Genomic DNA, 19,450 nt, shown 5'->3' with positions numbered 1-19,450 from the left:
CGCAGCGAGTTAGCAGCTGTATCAAAAGGTCTGAGACTGTTTGACTCACGACAAGAGAGCTATTGCGAGCTGTTGTTTGCTAGTAAGATAGTGTCAATCCGGAGGAGATATCAGACATAAGGTACTTGAACGGCTTGGAAAGCTGCTCATAAAAAGTTTCAATGAGAGTTACGGATGGAACGGAGAGCAGGCACGATCAGGAATGGAATTTATTCAAAAATAAAGCAAGAGTTTTTTTGTCCATTCAGTGAAACGATAAAACATGTGTCCTTACAGAGGTATAAATATTTTTATACTATACCTCCTTGCCACCATTACATTACAACAGCTGTTTATTATTACTAGCAGTACACTATTTTATTCTTATTATTGTTATTAGACTGATATATTGCTTTATAACACGGCTGTCTGGAATACTCTATTCTGATTAGTCAATGGCACCATCTAGCGGTCCGATATTCCTCTGTAACAACCGCACGTTTCTCATATCAGACTGCTCATCATGAGAGCCTTCTCTCCTGCTTCTCAGATCACTGGTGATCACAACAAGTAAGCTAATATAATAATTTAAACTCAAATCAATGTTTCATGTCCATTTATTTGTTTATCTGGCAACTCCGATTTCAGCTGTTCAGCGATTCTTTCTTCACGTCGGTGTCTTGATCACCCTGTCAGGTTTACTGTACGATAACAAATGCCTGACTGTACATTGTCCCTTACTTATGCAACAGTTAGTTCCGGTCCTCGAATCTAATTGGAACGTAAAGCATTCCTAGTGTGCTCATATACATTCACTGAGCACTTTATTAGCAACACCTGTACACCTACTTATTCATGCGATTATCTAATCAGCCAATCATATGACTGCAGTGCAATGCATAAAATCAGGCAGATATGGGTCAGGAGCTTCAATTAATATTCACATCAACCATCAGAATGGGGAAAAATTGTGATCTCAGTGATTTCGACAGTGGCATGAATGTTGGTGCCAGACGGGCTGATTTGAGTATTTCTGTAACCGCTGATCTCCTGGGATTTTCACGCACAACATTCTCTAGAGTTTACTCAGAATGGTGCCAATGACAAATAACATCCAATGAGCAGCAGTTCTGAGGAAGGAAACATCTTGTTGATGGGAGAGGCCAGACTCTAACTGATAGAAAGGCTACGGTAACTCAGATTACCCCTATGAACAATTGTAGTGAGCAGAACGGTATCTCAGAATGCACGACATGTCGAACTTTGAGGCAAATGTGCGTCTTTTATGTTACGCACGTCATTCTATCATTGACTCAGCTGATTCATTTAACAAAACCAACCACTGGTTTAGTCAACATTGAACCAATGGAAGTGAATGAGAATGATTCATGAATATATTCATTCACACTTGTTCAAAACAGAGTACTGGAGCAAAGTTGTGCTTGAAGGCTACTTTTTGATCTATTTTCACTAGCAGAGGAGAAATTCACAAGTTGGCCCATTTTTGTCTGAAACGTGAATTATTTAATGTTATTTACATGACATTTGTATCATCAGATGGTTTTGTATCTTTTGTTGTAAATTCATTAAATTTTTTTGTTTTGTTCTTAGTGTGAACAGGCTTTTAAATAGGAAGATTTACTAAAGAAAACACTAGAGTGATCATGCACTTATCTTGCAGTTGCCAGTTTATGGACTATGTGCATGCAGTGTCCAAATGAGTTTTTCTATAAGAAGTCACTGCAAGTCACAGCACACAGAATTAAATAAAATGATGAGACGCTTACTAGCATTCTGTTCTTCTTCTCAACACAAACCTGCATGTGTTAAAGTGGTCAATGGGGCAAAGGGAAGTTAATGTAGGAGACCACTTGCATTTCAAATATAATGATGCTAGTGACGCAGAAATGATACACTTCAGCTTTAAAATGAGGATGTGTAATGTTGTAGGTGGGCAACTTTTTATGTGTATGTGTTTAAATTACTAACCCTGGGTTTGAAGGCGATCAGTTTGAGTACCATCTCTACAGTGAAGACCGCAGTAAAGCCCATGTTGAGGATGTCCATGACATAATTAAACAGCTCAGACTGACCGTAGTGCTGGAAGATAAAAATAAATGAATAAATAAAAAAAACAAAATGAAAACAGATGAACAAAAACAACACATTTAGATAAAAAAATTTAAAAAATCATATAATGTAATATATTTCCACCACTGAAACAAATTATCTACTGATGTAACCAACTCTGCATATGCAGGGAAAGATAACATTTATCAATATTATGATAGCAAACAATCCATTATATTTACAACTTACATGTGCAAACGTATAACATATAAAGCATAGAAATGTAATAATATTCATAACAATTCAACAACTATTTAAACATTAAGCAAGAAACTACACTTCTAATAAACTTTAAAATAAGAAGAAATGATCTACGATAATATAAAGAACGGTACCTGTACTGCGAGACAGATGGTGTTAAGTAAGATCAGCACAAACATGATGTACTCAAAGCCAGTGGAGTTCACCACATACCAGAACTTATACTGATATGGGTTCTTTGGGATGTATCTTCTCAGAGGACGTGCTTTTAATGCATATTCCACACACTGACGCTGAAGACAACACAGATCAAATGTTCATATTTTGTTTCCAATTTTCCATTTAATGCATACATAGTAATGCTTTATGCAGTATATCAGTAAAGCTCAAGAAATGAGCCAATAGTCATTGTACATTGATGGTAAAATTACAATGTAAATATATAAATGAGTAAAAGATTCCCAGATTTATTCCCAGATAGCACATGTACATTTCCAAGATGTCTGCTTAAGAGCGTTTCCTCTGGAAAGCATTGCATTCTAACATCTTGCATCTTAAAAAGAGAAGATTTAAAAACATTATATATCATAAACGTCTCAAAGACATCTGCTGAAAGTCATTTTGACATCTGAGAGGAAATGTCTTATAGACGTACTGCAGATGAGCAAACAACCTAGAAAATACATCTTCCAGATTTAAACACACACATAAATGGACATCTGGGTGATGTACGTGTGCTATCTGGGTTGTTTAATTACCCGACTTCGGATAAGCGGTTGAAGATGGATGGATGGTATGAATGGCCCTCAAGTCATCATCCTAACCTCACGTTGCTAACTTAAAAACTCTCTAAAAGTAATAGCACACACAAGTTTTGGGTGAAACAGCCCCTTTTTTAATCAGATGTAACTTTATTATATCCATATCATTCAGTACTAAATAAAACAGATTTTTATTAGAATAAATAGAAGAATATTTACTATACTATAGTAATTATGTTTTAAATGGACTTGGGGCCTGTCTGCTATCTTGGATGACAATTCTCACTTAGCCCGACACAATGCATAATGTATGTATAAGTGCAATGCTGCCTGAGACTTTGGCCAGAACAGGGGGGCCTGCCTATGATGTTTTGAAGTTTGGAACAGAGCCAATGTTCCACATAATCTTTTTATGTGTCCACTAACCTGGTTCTTGTCCAGCTCGCAGTTTTTGTACTCTTTCTCTCCCTGTTCTTGAAAAGTCACGATCACGAAACCCACGAAGATGTTCATCATGAAGAAGGCGATGATGATGATGTAGATGATGAAGAAGATAGAAATCTCCACACGGTAGTTGTAGATTGGACCCATGTTCTCACGGTTGGAGTCAATGGCCTTATACAACAACCTTAGGCAGGACAATGAGAAGAAATAAATGAGAGTCAAGGAAATAGTGTACTTCAAGGAATAGATTAATCCATAAATTAACATTCTGACATCATTGACACACCCTCATGTCTTTCCAAACCTGTATTTGTCGGCTGTCAAACTCCAAAAAGGACAAAAGAGCACCATACAAATCATATGCTTTATTCCAAGAGGAACAGACCAAAATGTATTCACTTAAAATCTTGCCCTCCAGCTTTATGGTGCTTTTTTTGTTCTTTTTAGAGCTTGAAATCTCTTGGTAACTACATGCTTTCTTTGTACGCAAAAGAGCAGCATTAACACTCTCCAGTATTCCCTGAAGAAAATAAAGTATTTTGTATTTACTGTTTTGATTGTGGATGTTGCAAGTTTTCAACTATTTTACTTTCATTCTTTTGTCCACATCTGGGGCTAAGACAAAACGAACAGTTGTTCCGCATCATTTTGTCACAGTGTGTGTCAGAAATGTGACACTGAGCGAGTGTGTAACTAACTGAACACTTTGAGTGTGTTGTTGTAATTACAGGGACAGCATGATACAGTTCACAGTGGCACCCACAGCGTCAATACAAACATAAAAATCACTATAATACACTCATTTATTTCACCCTCCGGTTTTCAACAAAGGCACTCTACTGCATGAATAAGAATTAGCAAAAGAAAGAACCAACATATGCCATTTTACAATACACAATTATATGGTGCCATTCTCAACACTACTTTCAAAATCACTAATATTGCAGCCTAAAGCTGATTTGCAGTTTACCTAGAGTATGCATCAATATCATGTATACTGTATACACTATATATGTTTAGTATATTACTGTATACAAGGTCAATATCTGGTGCATATACAGTATACTGTAAGGTGTTATTCTATAACTGATCTATATCAAGGTTTGTATATATAAGGTGCTATTCTATAACTGGATCTATACTGAGGGACATTCAGTATATGAGATGTTGTTCAATATCTGATCTATTAGGTGTTGGTCTATAACTGATCTATATCAAGGTGTGTAAATATAAGGTGTTGGTCTATAACTGATCTATATTGAGATGCATATACAGTATAAGGTGTTATGTAGGTGTATATGTCAGGTGTGTTCTTTAACTGATCTATATATAGGATTGTATTTATAATGGGTTTTTCTATAACTGATCTATAAGGTGTTGGTCTATGACTGATCTATATTGAGGTGTTTAAATATAGGTGTGTGGTTTTATAACTGTTTTATATTTAGGTGTATGAGGTGTTATTCTATAACTGATATATATCAAGGTTTATAATACTATGAGGTGTTATTCTATAACAGATATATATTTAGGTGCATATATAAGGTCTTATTCTATAACTGATCTACATTGAGATGAAAATACAAGGTGTTATGTAGGTGTACTGTGCATGTAATGTGTGATTTTATAACTAAGCTATATAAAGGTTTGAACATCCTATAAGGTGCTTATACTGTGATGTTATTCTATAACTGATCTATATCAAGGTGTGTAAAGGTATTACTTTATAACTGTGCTAACTGTGGTGTTATTCTTTAATTTATCTATATTGCAATGAATATATAATTTGTTATGAAGGTGTATAAAGTATGTCGATGTGTGTAAATATAAGGTGTTATTTTATAACTGTTCAATACTGAGGAGAATATAAAAAATTCCCCTTTCTCTATGTCCTTGGAGATTTATCAAAGCTTGATCCCACATTGCTTTATACTAAGCCTATATATATACAGCTCTAAGAATTGCAAAGAAAGCTATTTTACAAAACTGGAAACTAAAAAATCATTAAGCATCAATCATTGGTCAAATTTATTATTAGAACACATACCATTGGAAAAAATAGCTGCTACATTAATAATAATTTAATTTAATTTAATTAATTTAATTTAATTTAATTTGACCAATTGTCACACATTATACATACATTTCTGCATATACATGGTGAAATTATTTATTTTTCACATATCCCAGCTAAGCTGGGGTCAGAGTGCAGGGTCAGCCATGATACGGCGCCCCTGGAGCAGATAGGTTCAAGGGCCTTGCTCAAGGGCCCAACAGTGGTGTCTTGGTGGTGTTGGGGCTTGAACCCACGACCTTCTGATCAGTAACCCAGAGCCTTAACCGCTGAGCCACCACTGCCCCCAACAGGAAATAAATAATTTTGATAAAAGTCTGGACTCCTTTTATTCTCTTTTTCGAAGTAGATGATAATCTACCTTCCTAATATGGAATGCCACGAATGCCTTGAATTCCATATACATTTTTTTTTTTTTTTAAATCTGTGTCTTTCTAAGATAGGTTTCTCTAATTATTTTTATAAAATGTGAAAATGATTGTTTCTCCTCCAGGCTTACTGAGGTGCAGTTGGGTACATTAATCTGCAAACCCTCTCTGTCAGATAAGACTGCACGCCCCATGCAGTATTATTCAATATAGACAGTATTATTAATATGTACAGTCTACATATAATGACAGGTGAGTGTGTATATATATACATACAGCTGAAGTCAGAAGTCTACATACACTTAGGTTGAAGTCATTAAAACTCATTTTTTAACCACTCCACAGATTTAATATTAGCAAACTATAGTTTTGGCAAGTAGTTTTAGGACATCTACTTTGTGCATGACAAAAGTAATTTTTCCAACAATTGTTTACAGACAGATTGTTTCACTTTAATTGACTATCACAATTCCAGTGAAGTTTACATATACTTAAACTGTGCCTTTAAGCAGCTTGAAAAATTCCAGAAAATTATGTCAAGCCTTTATATAATTAGCCAATTATCTTCTGATGGTAAGTGTACTGAATCGGAGATGTACCTGTGGATGTATTTTAAGGCCGACCTTCAAACTCAGTGCCTCTTTGCTTGATATCATGGGAAAATCAATAGAAATCAGCCAATACAAAATCAGCAAAAAAACTTTTTGACCTCCACAAGTCTGGTTCATCCTTAGGAGCAAATTCTAAATGCCTGAAGGCACTATGTTCACGTAAGTATAAGCACCATGGGACCATGCAGCCATCATACCGCTCAGGAAGGAGATGCATTCTGTCTCCTAGAGATGAATGTAGTTTGGTGTGAAAAGTGCAAATCAATACCAGAACATCAGCAAAGGACCTTGTGAAAATGCTGGAGGAAACAGGTAGACAAGTATCTATATCCACAGTAAAATGAGTCCTATATCGACATAACCTGAAAGGCTGTTCAGCAAGGAAGAAGCCACTGCTTCAAAACTGCCATAAAAAAGCCAGACTCCAGTTTGCAAGTGCACATGGGGACCAAGATCTTACTTTTTGGATAAATGTCCTCTGGTCTAATGAAACACAAATTGAACTGTTTGGCCATAATGACCGCTGTTATGTTTTGAGGAAAAAGGGTGAGGCTTGCAAGACAAAGAACACTATCCCAACCGTGAAGCATGGGGGTGGCAGCATCATGTTGTTGGGGTGCTTTGAGCATAGATGGCATCATGAGGAAGGAGAATGATATGGATATAATGAAGTAATATCTCAAGACATCAGCCAGGAAGTTAAAGCTCGGTCGCAAATGGGTCTTCCAAATGGACATTGACCCCAAGCATACCTCTAAAGTTTTGGCAAAATGGTTTAAGGACAACAAAGTTAAGGTATTGAAGTGGCCATCACAAAGCCCTGACCTCAATCCAATAGAAAATTTGTGTGCACAACTGAAAAAAGTGTGTGCGAACAAGGAGGCCTACAAACCAGACTCCTGTTACACCAGTTCAGTCTGGAGGAATGGGCCAAAATTCCAGCAACTTATTGCGAGAAGCTTGTGGAAGGCTACCCAAAATGTTTGACCCAAATTAAACATTTTAAAGGCAATGCTACCAAATACTGCTGAATGCTGAAATAAATTATTCTCTCTACTATTATTCTGACATTTCACATATTTAAAATAGTGAACCTAACTGACCTAAGACAGGGGATGTTTTGTATGATTAAATGTCAAGAATAGTAAAAAACTGAGTTTAAATGTATTTGGCTAAGGTGTATGAAAACTTCTGACTTTGTTACTACGAATCTCCACTTTCACTTTCACGTTTTTCTTCTAGTGTTTTTGGCGATTCAACTTCTTTGAGCATATCGCCACCTACTGGGCAGGGAGAAGAATTTGTAGTAGGAAAGGATTTAAGTATTGATCACACTTATCATATCACTTCTAAAGACATGAATGGCGAGACTGGTTCGAGCTGACAGAAAGGCTAAGGTAACTCCGATAACACCTCTGTACAATTGTAGTGAGCAGAATAGGATCTCAGAATGCACAACATGTTGAACCTCGAGGCTGGTGGGCAAAAACAGCAGAAGACCAAGTTGGGGTCCACTTCTGCCACCCAAGAAAAGAAAACTAAGGCTGCAGTGGGCCTACCATTTCTGTACCTCAGCAGAAATCCACATTTGTCAGACCAGGCGATGTTTTTCCAATCCTCTACTGTCCAGTTTGGTGAGCTTGTTCCCACTGCATCCTCAGTTTCTTGTTCTAAGCTGACAGTAGTGGTGCACGGAGGAGTCTTCTGCTGCTGTAGCCCATCTGCCTCACTGATGCTTATCACTGTTATTAATGTGTGTTTATTTGGGTTACTGTCACCTTCCTTTCAGCTTGGACCAGTCTGGCCAGTCTCCTCTGACCTCTGTCATTAACAAGCCGTTTTCACCCAAAGAACTGAAGCTCGCTGGAAATCTTTGGTTTTTGGCACCATTCTAAGTAAACTCTAGAGACTGTTGTGTGTGAAATTCCCAGGTCACCAGCAGTTACAGAAATACCCAAACTAGTCCGTCTGGCACCAACAATCATACAATGGTCTAAATCACTGAGATCACATTTCCCCCCATTCTGATGGTTGATGTGAACATTAGCTGAAGCTCTTGACCCACATCATCATGATTTTATACATTACACTACTGCCACACGATTGGCTGATTAGATAATCACTTGAACAAGCAGGTATACCTAATAAAGTGGCCGGTGAATCTTTATATTGAGGTACATAGAGTAAGTTGTTATTCTCTAATCTATATTAAGATGCATATATAATGTGTTATCTAGGTGTATATATAAGGTGTTATTCGATAACTGAACTTTACTGCATATACAGTAATGTACAGTAGGTAAATAAACTGTATAAAGTGTTCATTATGTATGTGTTGTAAGATGCTTACGATGGCCAGCCTTCAAACGTGGACACTGTGAATAGAGCCATCATAGCCATGAGCACGTTATCAAAGTTGTAATCGCTGTTATGCCACAGGCGCTTCTGAATGATTGGCTGATTCACATCTCCTTCCTTATACATTATATACGTTCCCCTGAGAAAGAAAGAGAGGAGAGTTCCACGGCTTTATGAAGTGAACGTCTTTAAACATATATGTTTCATTTTCTGCAGTGAATTTGAAATGTATGCATTTATAAGACTTCAATAATATATCTATAAACAAAATCTGTCTATCAGTCTACTGTATATTTGTTTTAAAATACGATAAATTGGTTTAAAAAACAACAAAAAAGACAATAATCAAATTTGTGTTCTCTAATAGTTATTACAATAATTTGAGACATTTCAAAGCACAATTCTTTCTAAAGTCCAATATACTAAGCACAGCTTCAGGTGATGATAAAAGTAAGTTTTAATTAGACTGACTTGCACTCCTCTGGGCTGGACTTGGCTTCATCGTTACAACGATAAAACTTCCCCTAAAGAAAAGGAAGAGGTCATGTAATAGGCTTCTATTATAACACAAGCATAACAGTTTCTTTTGTGATAAGTGCATACGATTTGAGAAATGGTGACTTAAGAGTTATAAACAGAGATAACAAAATGTCTGTTTGCTGTTTGTACATCATTGCTCACCTTGAAGAGCTGTACGCCAATGCAGGCGAACATGAACTGTAGCAGTGTGGTGACAATCATAATGTTTCCAATAGTCCTGATGGCCACAAACACACATTGGACCACATGCTGCAGAGAACAAATGTCAAAGGTCAGAGGTTAAAAGACAGAAGAGACACTTGTAATCGCTTAAACAGTTGGACGAGCATGTAAGCCCTAGGACTGTTATTTCCACAAATAATCATATCAAAATGTGGTTATTTTGATAAGCAATAATATTGAAGCAAAGTGAAAAGGTTGAACCTTGAGTCCTTTAGCTCTGTTTATGGCCCTGAGTGGACGCAGCACCCTCAGGACTCTCAAGATCTTTACCACGGAAATGGCCGATGATCTGCAAAAGACACAAGATGTGTTTATGTTTACACAAGTATGCTGATCAAAAATTAGGATGAAATCATTAAAATCCACAAGAATAAAATCTATTGCATAACCCTGCTGAAAAGATTGGCATATGTTGAGGTTTAATGCTGGTGTGCCTAACTAGGTTTCTGAACTAGCTAAACCAGCTTCACAAAAAAGTGAAGGTGAACTGCAAGGCGATCCTGGTCCACCAGTCAAGCTAGCAATAAAGCAGTACTAACCAGCATTACTCACAGAAAATAAAAAATCATCACACAACAAAAAAATCTTAAACAGAATTTTAGAATAGAATTCTTTCATTTGTGAATACATCATGTATCATAAACTAACAATGAGCAGTACTTTTTACCGCATTTATTAATTTTGGTAATGTTAATTATAATTGCATGTACTTATATATAAAGAATATATATATATATATATATATATATATATATATATATATATATATATATATATATATATATATATATATATATTCATTTTGTTATTTATTTATTTTTTTAATTATACTATAAACTCCCATTTTCACGATACTGAATTTAAAAAATAATTTTGTAAAAATCCAAATAACTTTATTGTATTTTACAGATCTTTATTGTAAAGGGTTTAACCTGTTGATGCGGGCCCCCTTTTTGAGCACAAACCGTGAAAATAACATACCAGAACTTAAATGATTGTATTTACTGGACCCTTTGGAGTATGGACACTTTGGGCTTTCAGAATTAATATATGTTGTTATTTTATAAAGTTAGAGAAGCTGAAGTTTATATTAATGGATATATTTTGTGCTGAACATGTATTTATAATCTAAAAAAATAATAATAAAAGTACCAAGACAACCCAGAAATACAATGTTCTCAAAGCCACAAGTCTAAGAAGTTAAGTTTCAAATTTGAAGATGATCTAACAAAAAATGAGGTTCCTGCAGCTTTTTTCTCTGTAAAATCGCTGGAAGCGTTCAGAGTAAAATTAAGGCACCGCCTTTCAAGACGACACAAAATCTGACTGCACTGCTTGGCTATTATTAATAAAACTACGCCGCATTTTTTAAAATATATTTTGGAGACAGGCTCGTTTTGTTTACGAGGCTCTAATATATAAGATAATATACAGTTTTACAACATGAATGCTGCTCAGATTGCATAGTTTGTTGAAGAGCGACGACGAAGGGTAATTCTTTCAAGCGAGATCTCATGTAAACAATGGAGAATATATAAATATTTCTCAGATTTATACATTTTATGGACAAGAAGTGCTATTGGATGTTTTTCAATGAACGCTTGACATGGACAATTGACCCAAGTGTGGCGAACTGGATTCATCTGGCGATCGTGTTTTCATAACAAAGGTATAAAGTCCCGTTTTGATGTTGCATGTTTTCATCTGTACTCCTGGCACAAATAACTAAATTGCTGTTTCTGGAGCATTGCTATCATGAAATAGAGATCGGATATCAATGTTGAGCCCTTAGACCTTTGAAAAGATGTATAATTTGGTAACATTAATGACATTTATAGATGGTAAATTATATATTAAATGTAAGCAGAGTGACATCACTACCGCGTGTGGGGATTTCGCGTATCAACAGGTTAACAATGTTTTCCATGCTTGTTCCATCAACCATAAACAATTAATGACCATGCACCTGTGGAACAGTCATTAAGACACTAATAGCTTACAGATGGTAGCAAATTAATGTCACAGTTGTGAAAACTGAGGACTCTAAAGAGACCTTTCTACTGACTCAGAAAGATGCCCAGGTCCCCTGCTCATCTGCATTAACGTGCCTTAGGCATGCTGCATGGAGGCATGAGGACTGCAAATGTGGCCAGGGCAATAAATTGCAATATCCATACTGTGAGACACCTAAGACAGAGCTACAGGGAGATAGGAAGGACAGCTGATCGTTCTCACAGTGGCAAACCACGTGTAACAACACCTGCACAGGATCGTTACATCTGAATATCACACCAGCGGGACAGGTACAGGATGGCAACAACAACTGCCCGAGTTAAACCAGGAACGCTGGTTTAACCAGGAATCAGCTCAGACTGTCCGCAATAGGCTGAAAGAGGCTGGACTGATGGCTTGTAGGCCTGTAGTAAGGCAGGTCCTTATCAGATATCACTGGCAACAATGTCACCTATGGGCACAAACCCACCTTCGCGGGACCAGACAGGACTGGCAAAAAGTGCTCTTCACTGACGAGGCACGGTTTTGTCTCACCAGGGGTGATGGTCGGACTCGTGTTTATTGTTGAAGGAATGAGCGTTTCACCCAGGCCTGTACTCTGGAGCGGGAGGATTTGGAGGTGGAGGGTCCATCATGGTCTGGCGCGGTGTGACACAGCATCATCGGACTGAGCTTGTTGTCACTGCAGACAATCTCAATGCTGTGCGTTACAGGGAAGACATCCTCCTCCCTCATGTGGTACCCTTCCTGCAGGCTCATCCTGACAATGCCACCAGCCATACTGCTCAATCTGTGTGTGATTTCCTACAAGACAGGAATGTCATTGTTCTGCCATGGCCAGCGAAGAGCCTGGATCTCAATCCCATTGAGCACATCTGGGACCTGTTGGATCAGAGGGTAAGGGTAGGGCCATTCCCCCCAGAAATGTCCGGGAACTTGCAAGTGCCTTGGTGGAAGAGTGGGGTAACATCTCACAGCAAGAACTGGCAGCCCATGAGAAGGAGATGCACTGCAGTACTTAATGCACCTGGTGGACACACCACATACTGGCTGTGTCTCGTTTGGAAGGCTGCATCCTCCGGAGGTCACATTTCTCTGCTGCATAAGTCATTGAGGATGCCTCGTTTCAGAAAAGTTAGTAGGACACTTCAAATGCGACCTTCTTTCAAGGGAATTCGGAGGATGCATGAGGTGTATCCTTTGTGGGCACTCACAACACACAATTCTTTGCTTCAACGGAAATGTAAATATATATATATTATGGTTCATTGTTCATAATACATTAACTAATGTGAAAACTGTACAATGTTTAATGTAAAAAAATTTTTTATTAACAATGAACAATTATTTTTACAGCATTTACTCATCTTGGTTAATTCAATAAAATAATAAATAACCCCCAAAATGTCAAGAATTAATATGTATTTATCCCCCTACTTTAATACTTGGTTGAACCACCTTTTGCAGCTATTAGAGCCATCAGTCTTTTTGGATAAGTCTCTATCAACTTTGTACATCGTGATGGACCAATATTAGCCAATTCCTCCTTGCAAAATTGCTCAAGCTGTACTGAGTAGGGGATCAACGATGGACAGCAATTTTGAGGGCTCTCCAAAATGTTCAATGGGTCCTGCAAAGACAAACTTCCTCCCAATGTTACACTTTCTGGCAGAGGGGAGAATGTTCTCTGTGTATTTTGCAGCATCCATTATCCAATCAATCTTCACAAGATTGCCAGTACCTGCTGGTGAAAAGCACCCCAATAACATGATGATACCACCACGTGTTTCACTGCAGTGATGGTGTTATCTGGCTGAAGTGCAGTGTTGTCTTTGCACCACACATAGTGTTTAAGCCAAAAAGTTCCACTTTAGTTTCATCAGACCACAAGACCTTCTGCCACAGTATCTTCCAAGTTACGTATTTCTAAGTCTTAACAGGCAAGCATGTGCTTTCCTTCAGCAAAAGCTACTTCCTAGCCAATCTCCCATATGGCCCTTTTTGTGCATTCGTTTTGGGATTATTGCGCCATGGACAGTCGCAACCACTGACTTCTGTAGCTCAGTCAGAGTGATGGTTGGTTTTGCAGTAGCCACTCTGACAAGTGCCATTCCTGTTTGCTGACTAAGTTTGGTAGAGTCACATTGGGTAACCCCCTCATGGTCGCTATAATGTGGTTCTTGCTCTCGGTGGGGCACGTGGTGAGTTGTGCATGGATGCCGCGGAGAAGAGCGTGAAGCCTCCACACGCACTAAGTCTCCGCGGTAATGTGCTCAACAAGCCACATGATAAGATGCACAGATTGACGGTCTCAGACGCGGAAAAGGGGAAAAATCCACACAAAAAAAAAAAACAGAAAAAGAAATACTTTGCCAATGGGGTTAGAAAAATTACGTTAATTCAAAAAGTATAAAATAAAATGAAGGCTTTTGCTTTTGTCTCCTGCTTAAGTTAAATTAAACATAAATTAAAATGAAACATAACTGAAATACAGTATAACACCACTCACTGTATTCCAAAAGAGACCAGAGACACGCCGACCACCAGCAGATCAAGAAGATTGAAGTAGTTCCTGCAGAACGCCCCTTTATGGAGAAATGCACCATACGTTGTCATCTGAGAAGCAAGATTACATGGTCAGAATTTGCCCTGCAGTGGCAGAGGACAAACACACACACCTCCACAACAAATCACACTCTCAGAAATAACACACATTCACCCAAAAACATACAGACTCCCAAACAGAAAGCAAAACAAATATACACTCCTTGATATCACTCTTTTTTAAGGGTGGCATGCTCAGAGTTGGACTAAAGGCAAGATGCTAACACTAACTCTGCCAAACCCTCACAGCTTAGTCAACATGAATGTAGTAGTAAGCTCTGTTTCACAATCCACCACAAGAGGGCCAGGCAATAAAACATGCTGTTTGTTGCCAAGCTTTAAAAGAGCCTAGCTACAGAGAGAAACAGAGATAGAGAGAGGCAGACAGGGAGAATTAAGATCAAGAGAAGTTAGTAGATGGATAAAGTCAAGAGAAGAGTTAAAAACAGAGAAAGAGACCAAAGAAAGACAAGGAATCTATCTATAAGGTGATCTGAAATGAGAACTTCTCTTACTGTCACATTCATGTGAGCCGTTTTATCGTTGAGAACATTTCACCCTGTTCCCTCGGCAAGATTCGATAACGAAAAAGGGGGAAAAAGCTCCTAATGCTACCTCATAATTAGCAGGCAGAGATAAAACCAGCCAAACCAAAGCAAGTCGCTCCAAAATCATGAATGCAAAGGATTTATCCGCTGAATGAATTTAAACACAGATGCTACCAGACACCACAAAGGCAAGCACTGGGTTATGTTACCTTCTGTTGGCAGATTTGAGACCAGTTTCGGCTAAAGTTTGTGTACAGTGGCAATTCGTTTCAGTATAAGTTAAATGCTAACAATATAATTTGTGGCAAAACTTCTCTTACCACAGAATTTAAATTTGACGTTGTCATTAAGTTTAGTTTTTTTTTACATTTTGTTTTTTCATTGTAAAATACATTCTAAGTGTATTTCTGTGAAGCAAAAAACCCAGAAATACACTTACAATAGAAGTCTATGGGGGTCATTGTTCTGGAGGATTTCAAAGCAGAAATGTGTAGCTCATATCTATTTTAAAGTGCTTCCATGAGTTGTTAATAAAAAAAAACGTTGTATTATTTGATCTGTCAAGCTGTTTTAACTGTCTGCCCTTTTTTGTGTGGGATTACTTTTCTAGGTGGATTCTGCCAAAAGAGCTTGTATTGAAACTAAGCCATTCTTTAACACTTAGTAGCTTAAGTTAGTGATCACTGGTCCAAAATCAGCACTAATTAAAATGGAATCTTAAATAAATGAGATTACGTTGGAGTTGTTAAATAACATCCAGCTAAAGCTGAAACTGTGCTGCCCCATGTGGTTCTGGAGGTCACATTGCATTGATATGCACTCAGCCAAGGGGATTGCAGACTGAACCATGTCCTAAACAAGCATGACTGTATTTGCCCCCTCTTTTATGGACTGGATATGGGCCAATCGGTTATGAAGCCATGAGAGAGAGGCAGCGCTGTTATCATTTCACAAAGAGTTGCATAGTTTCAGCTACAGTATCTATAAGTAGTGTTTTTCTCCTCGTAAAGTGGGACACTTTCTTGATTCCTCCAGACTGGTTACCTTCATACTTCCCTAACCCCACTTTTGACCAAACTTGCAGTTCAAACCTGACAACTCTTGTGGCGAGTGTGTGTTTGATAAAGATGGAATTTCATGTACATTTCTTTTCTTGTAGTCTTTTAGTAAAAGAGGTGCCATGGTTGAAAATAAGAGTAAGAAAATAAAGAGACTAATCAAGCCAGGTAGTCTTTAAAGTAGCAGGTGACACACATGGAGATAATGCAGCCAGGCCTGTGTGCCAAAAGGTTACCTTTAATACGATCTCAAATGTAAACATACTAGTGAAGACATAATCTGCATAGCCTAGGACCTGGAATAAACCAAACGATTACAGCGTTATTGTACAGACAGCATACACAACACAGAGGCACAGGGTACGACATTTACCTTCAACACGATCTCTACAGTAAAGATAGCCGTGAAAGCATAGTCAAAGTAACCAAGTATCTGCAAAGAGTAACATCAACGTTTAACAAGGATAAACGACATATATCAATCATCATTATCATGAGATTATTTGTATTTATTCTGTATGGATTTTAATTTATACCAAGGTGTACCAGGTTGTCTGTAGTGGTAACACCATAAAAAACATTAAAAACAACTACAAAAGAAAAAGATTAGAACAAGTTTGGCAGAAGAAACTATGGAAAGAAAAAAGAAAAAGAAAAAAATGACAGATCAGCTAACATCACAGGCCAAAATATTGTCAAGACTTTGGTTTACATTGCCTGGTATGCAGGTTTATTTTACTTTATCAGTAACTTCTTAGGAATACTCTTTTAGTTTTCATTTTTAGAACCTGAGTTCCTTAGCTGTACAGATTTTATCCAGAAAAGGCAATTAAAGGTCGAGGTGCTTCTAAAATAAATGATTAATTCACCCAAAAAGGAAAATTCTCTCATCATTACTCACCCTCATGGTATCCCAGATGTGTTTGTATCCCAGATCCGAAGACTTTCTTTCTTCGGTTGAACACAAATTAAGATTTTAAGAAGAATATTTCAGCTCTGTAGGTCCATACAATGTCCATAAAAAGTGAATGGTGACCAGGCCTTTCAAGCTCCAAAAAGTACATAAAGGCAGCATTACAGTAATCCATACGACTCCAGTGGTTAAATCTATCTTCATAAGTAATATAATAGATGTGGGTGAGAAACTGATAAATATTTAAGTCCTTTTTTACTATAAATCTCCACTTTCACTTTCACATTCTGAAAGTGGTGGTTTATAGTGAAAAAGGATTTATTGCCCACACCTATTATATTGTATATATTATATACACCGTTTCTAACCCTAAGTGATCGCATCGCTTAAGAAACCACTGTAGTCGTATGGATTGCTTTTCTGCTTTTTTATGTGATTTTTGGAGCTTCAAAGGTCTGGCTACCATTCACTTGCATTAAAAGGATCTAAAGAGCTGAGACACCCTTCTAAAAATCTTTGTGTTCTGCAGGATAAAGGAAGTCAAACGCATCTGAGATTGCATGAAACTGAGTGAAATGACGAGGCTATTAAACTATTAAAAGGCTTACTTGACATGTTAGCAATTAACTGTCATTTACGGTTCTGTTTTAGTTGAATTTACTGTAGATGACAGAACTAATGAAGAATTTTAGGATATTCAGGATATAAAATGTCTCTTTAGAGCATGTTTGTGTGGGTGTGTCTTTGCAAGATGAACTTACAATGTTGCGGGCCGAGAAGTTTCTGATTGGATCCTCAGCAGCCAAGGAGGCGGAGCTTAGCATGATGAACACGAGGATGAGGTTGGTGAAGATGTGATGGTTAATCAGCTTGTGGCATGCGACTCTAATTCTAAGAGAGAGAAAGAGAGAAATGTAAAAGATCGAGGCTTGACATTGTGAACTTTGAACGTGCGTATAAAAATGTAGAATTTCAGACATTAATTACTCATTAATTAATGAGTTATTCATTAACCAATTACAAAAGAGCCAATGTCTGTAATAGTGTTGTTGCACAGCATTTTTTTTCCATATGTGCATGTGGGTGGATCTCATAAAAGCATGTCCAGGGGCCTGATGTATAAACGTTGCATTTGCACAAACTGTGCAATTGTGCGTTCGCAATTTCCAACACACACATCAGGATTTGTAAAAATATATACACTTAGCATAAATATGTGTGCATTATCCGCACACTCTTGACTATGTGTACATACTCTTTTACTGGTGTGTGTGTGTGAATTGCCAAATCCAACTGGACACATAATGAACTGAACAGAGTCCGCTTTTCATTGAATAAACCACATTTTGAATAAAAAAGTTCAGCACTCAAATCAGAAATAACTGTTATGTAGCCGGTAGCGGACTAAATTAATTTGAAACATAAGTGAAAATGTATTCAAATATAAGCTGTTGAAGGATTAGTTTGCCCAACAACAAAAAAATTCAGCCCTTGTTATAACCTCATATGACTTTCTTTTTTTAACACAAAGGGAGAAATTATGAATGAACAAATGTTGTGCTCAGTGATGTCATACAATGGCAGTTTATGGTGACCACATCTTCATGCTTCAAAAGGACACAGAAGTATAATTCAGAAGTCTAGAATTGTATTGTAAGTGACTCATGTCAAAACGATAATTTTGGTGAGAAACAAACTGAAATGTAATGTATTATTAAGTGGAACTCTTGACCGTCCGTTGATCTCCTGTGCATGTTCACGAGACAGACTTTAGAGCTCCTTGCACAAGAGCAATGCACTGCAGCCTCTCGCGAGGTGGGCTGTTCAAGCAAAAACTCAATTTATTTTGCTTCAAAAGGACAACCATCGATAATAACAACAGAAAAAACATCTCAATTGAACTCAGCAGTATCACATGTCTGGATGTCAATATGAAAATGGAATTGATATGTAGCAAAACAGATGTTACAAACTCCATATATGGTTATTTCAGGGAGGAGACGGGTGGGGAATGAAGCACGTGCATGAACACAAAATCTTTGCACAGATTCTGGTGATTCTAAGAAAATTTGGAAAAATTGGAAAAAATCTCATTTTGGTGTTTATTTTGTGCTGTAATGCGATGGACAATAAACATTTGTTAATTATAGCTGCTTTTCCGTTGATAAACAGTCATGGGGTTAGTGTCCAATTCAAAAAACATTCAAAACAAAAACTCAATTTGTCACATATGTTAAAATAACACAAATTGTAAGGTTATGTCATATAATTTCTCACCTTGGCTAATTTCTTTCTCTTTATTTTTATGACTATTTTCCATATGGCACAAAAGTTTTTTTCTGCCAACGTGAAGTCAAATGTGTGATGCACATAAGCCTGGTGCGCTGCTCCTCCAGAAGACGGCAACGCAAGTCTGTTTTAATGCGATTTTGAAGTGAGAAGACATTGAGACGGAAATAAAGCAGGCTGCTTTTGCCAGTGTGTGTGATAAAACCTGCTGTAGTCACGGATTAGGACTTTGCAAACCGTCTGGATTGTTTAAACCTGCATGGCAGCGAAGCACTGTAATCACTGGAATGTCGTCATGCTGTACACTTATGGCATCAACTTAAGGGGTTGCTGACAT

General features: G+C 37.5%; 1 protein-coding gene across 1 annotated transcript in view; it reads right to left on the bottom strand.

Moving 5' to 3' along the window:
• The window catches only part of cacna1da (calcium channel, voltage-dependent, L type, alpha 1D subunit, a), a 138,251-nt gene that overhangs the window by 42,041 nt on the left and 76,760 nt on the right, over window positions 1–19,450 (bottom strand). The window contains exons 20-29 of the mRNA XM_052101064.1: window positions 17,586–17,715; window positions 16,285–16,344; window positions 14,211–14,317; window positions 9,890–9,977; window positions 9,608–9,715; window positions 9,398–9,450; window positions 8,919–9,065; window positions 3,498–3,699; window positions 2,445–2,603; window positions 1,969–2,079 (exon numbers count right to left, since the gene is read on the bottom strand). Of these exons, the coding sequence (XP_051957024.1) occupies window positions 1,969–2,079; window positions 2,445–2,603; window positions 3,498–3,699; window positions 8,919–9,065; window positions 9,398–9,450; window positions 9,608–9,715; window positions 9,890–9,977; window positions 14,211–14,317; window positions 16,285–16,344; window positions 17,586–17,715 (1,165 nt within the window). The remainder of the gene's footprint in view (window positions 1–1,968; window positions 2,080–2,444; window positions 2,604–3,497; window positions 3,700–8,918; window positions 9,066–9,397; window positions 9,451–9,607; window positions 9,716–9,889; window positions 9,978–14,210; window positions 14,318–16,284; window positions 16,345–17,585; window positions 17,716–19,450) is intronic.

The sequence above is a fragment of the Xyrauchen texanus genome, chromosome 32, assembly GCF_025860055.1.
Source record: "Xyrauchen texanus isolate HMW12.3.18 chromosome 32, RBS_HiC_50CHRs, whole genome shotgun sequence".
Taxonomy (NCBI): domain Eukaryota; kingdom Metazoa; phylum Chordata; class Actinopteri; order Cypriniformes; family Catostomidae; genus Xyrauchen; species Xyrauchen texanus.
Note: the sequence above shows the minus strand (reverse complement) of the source record. Positions and strands in the feature narration are given on the sequence as shown.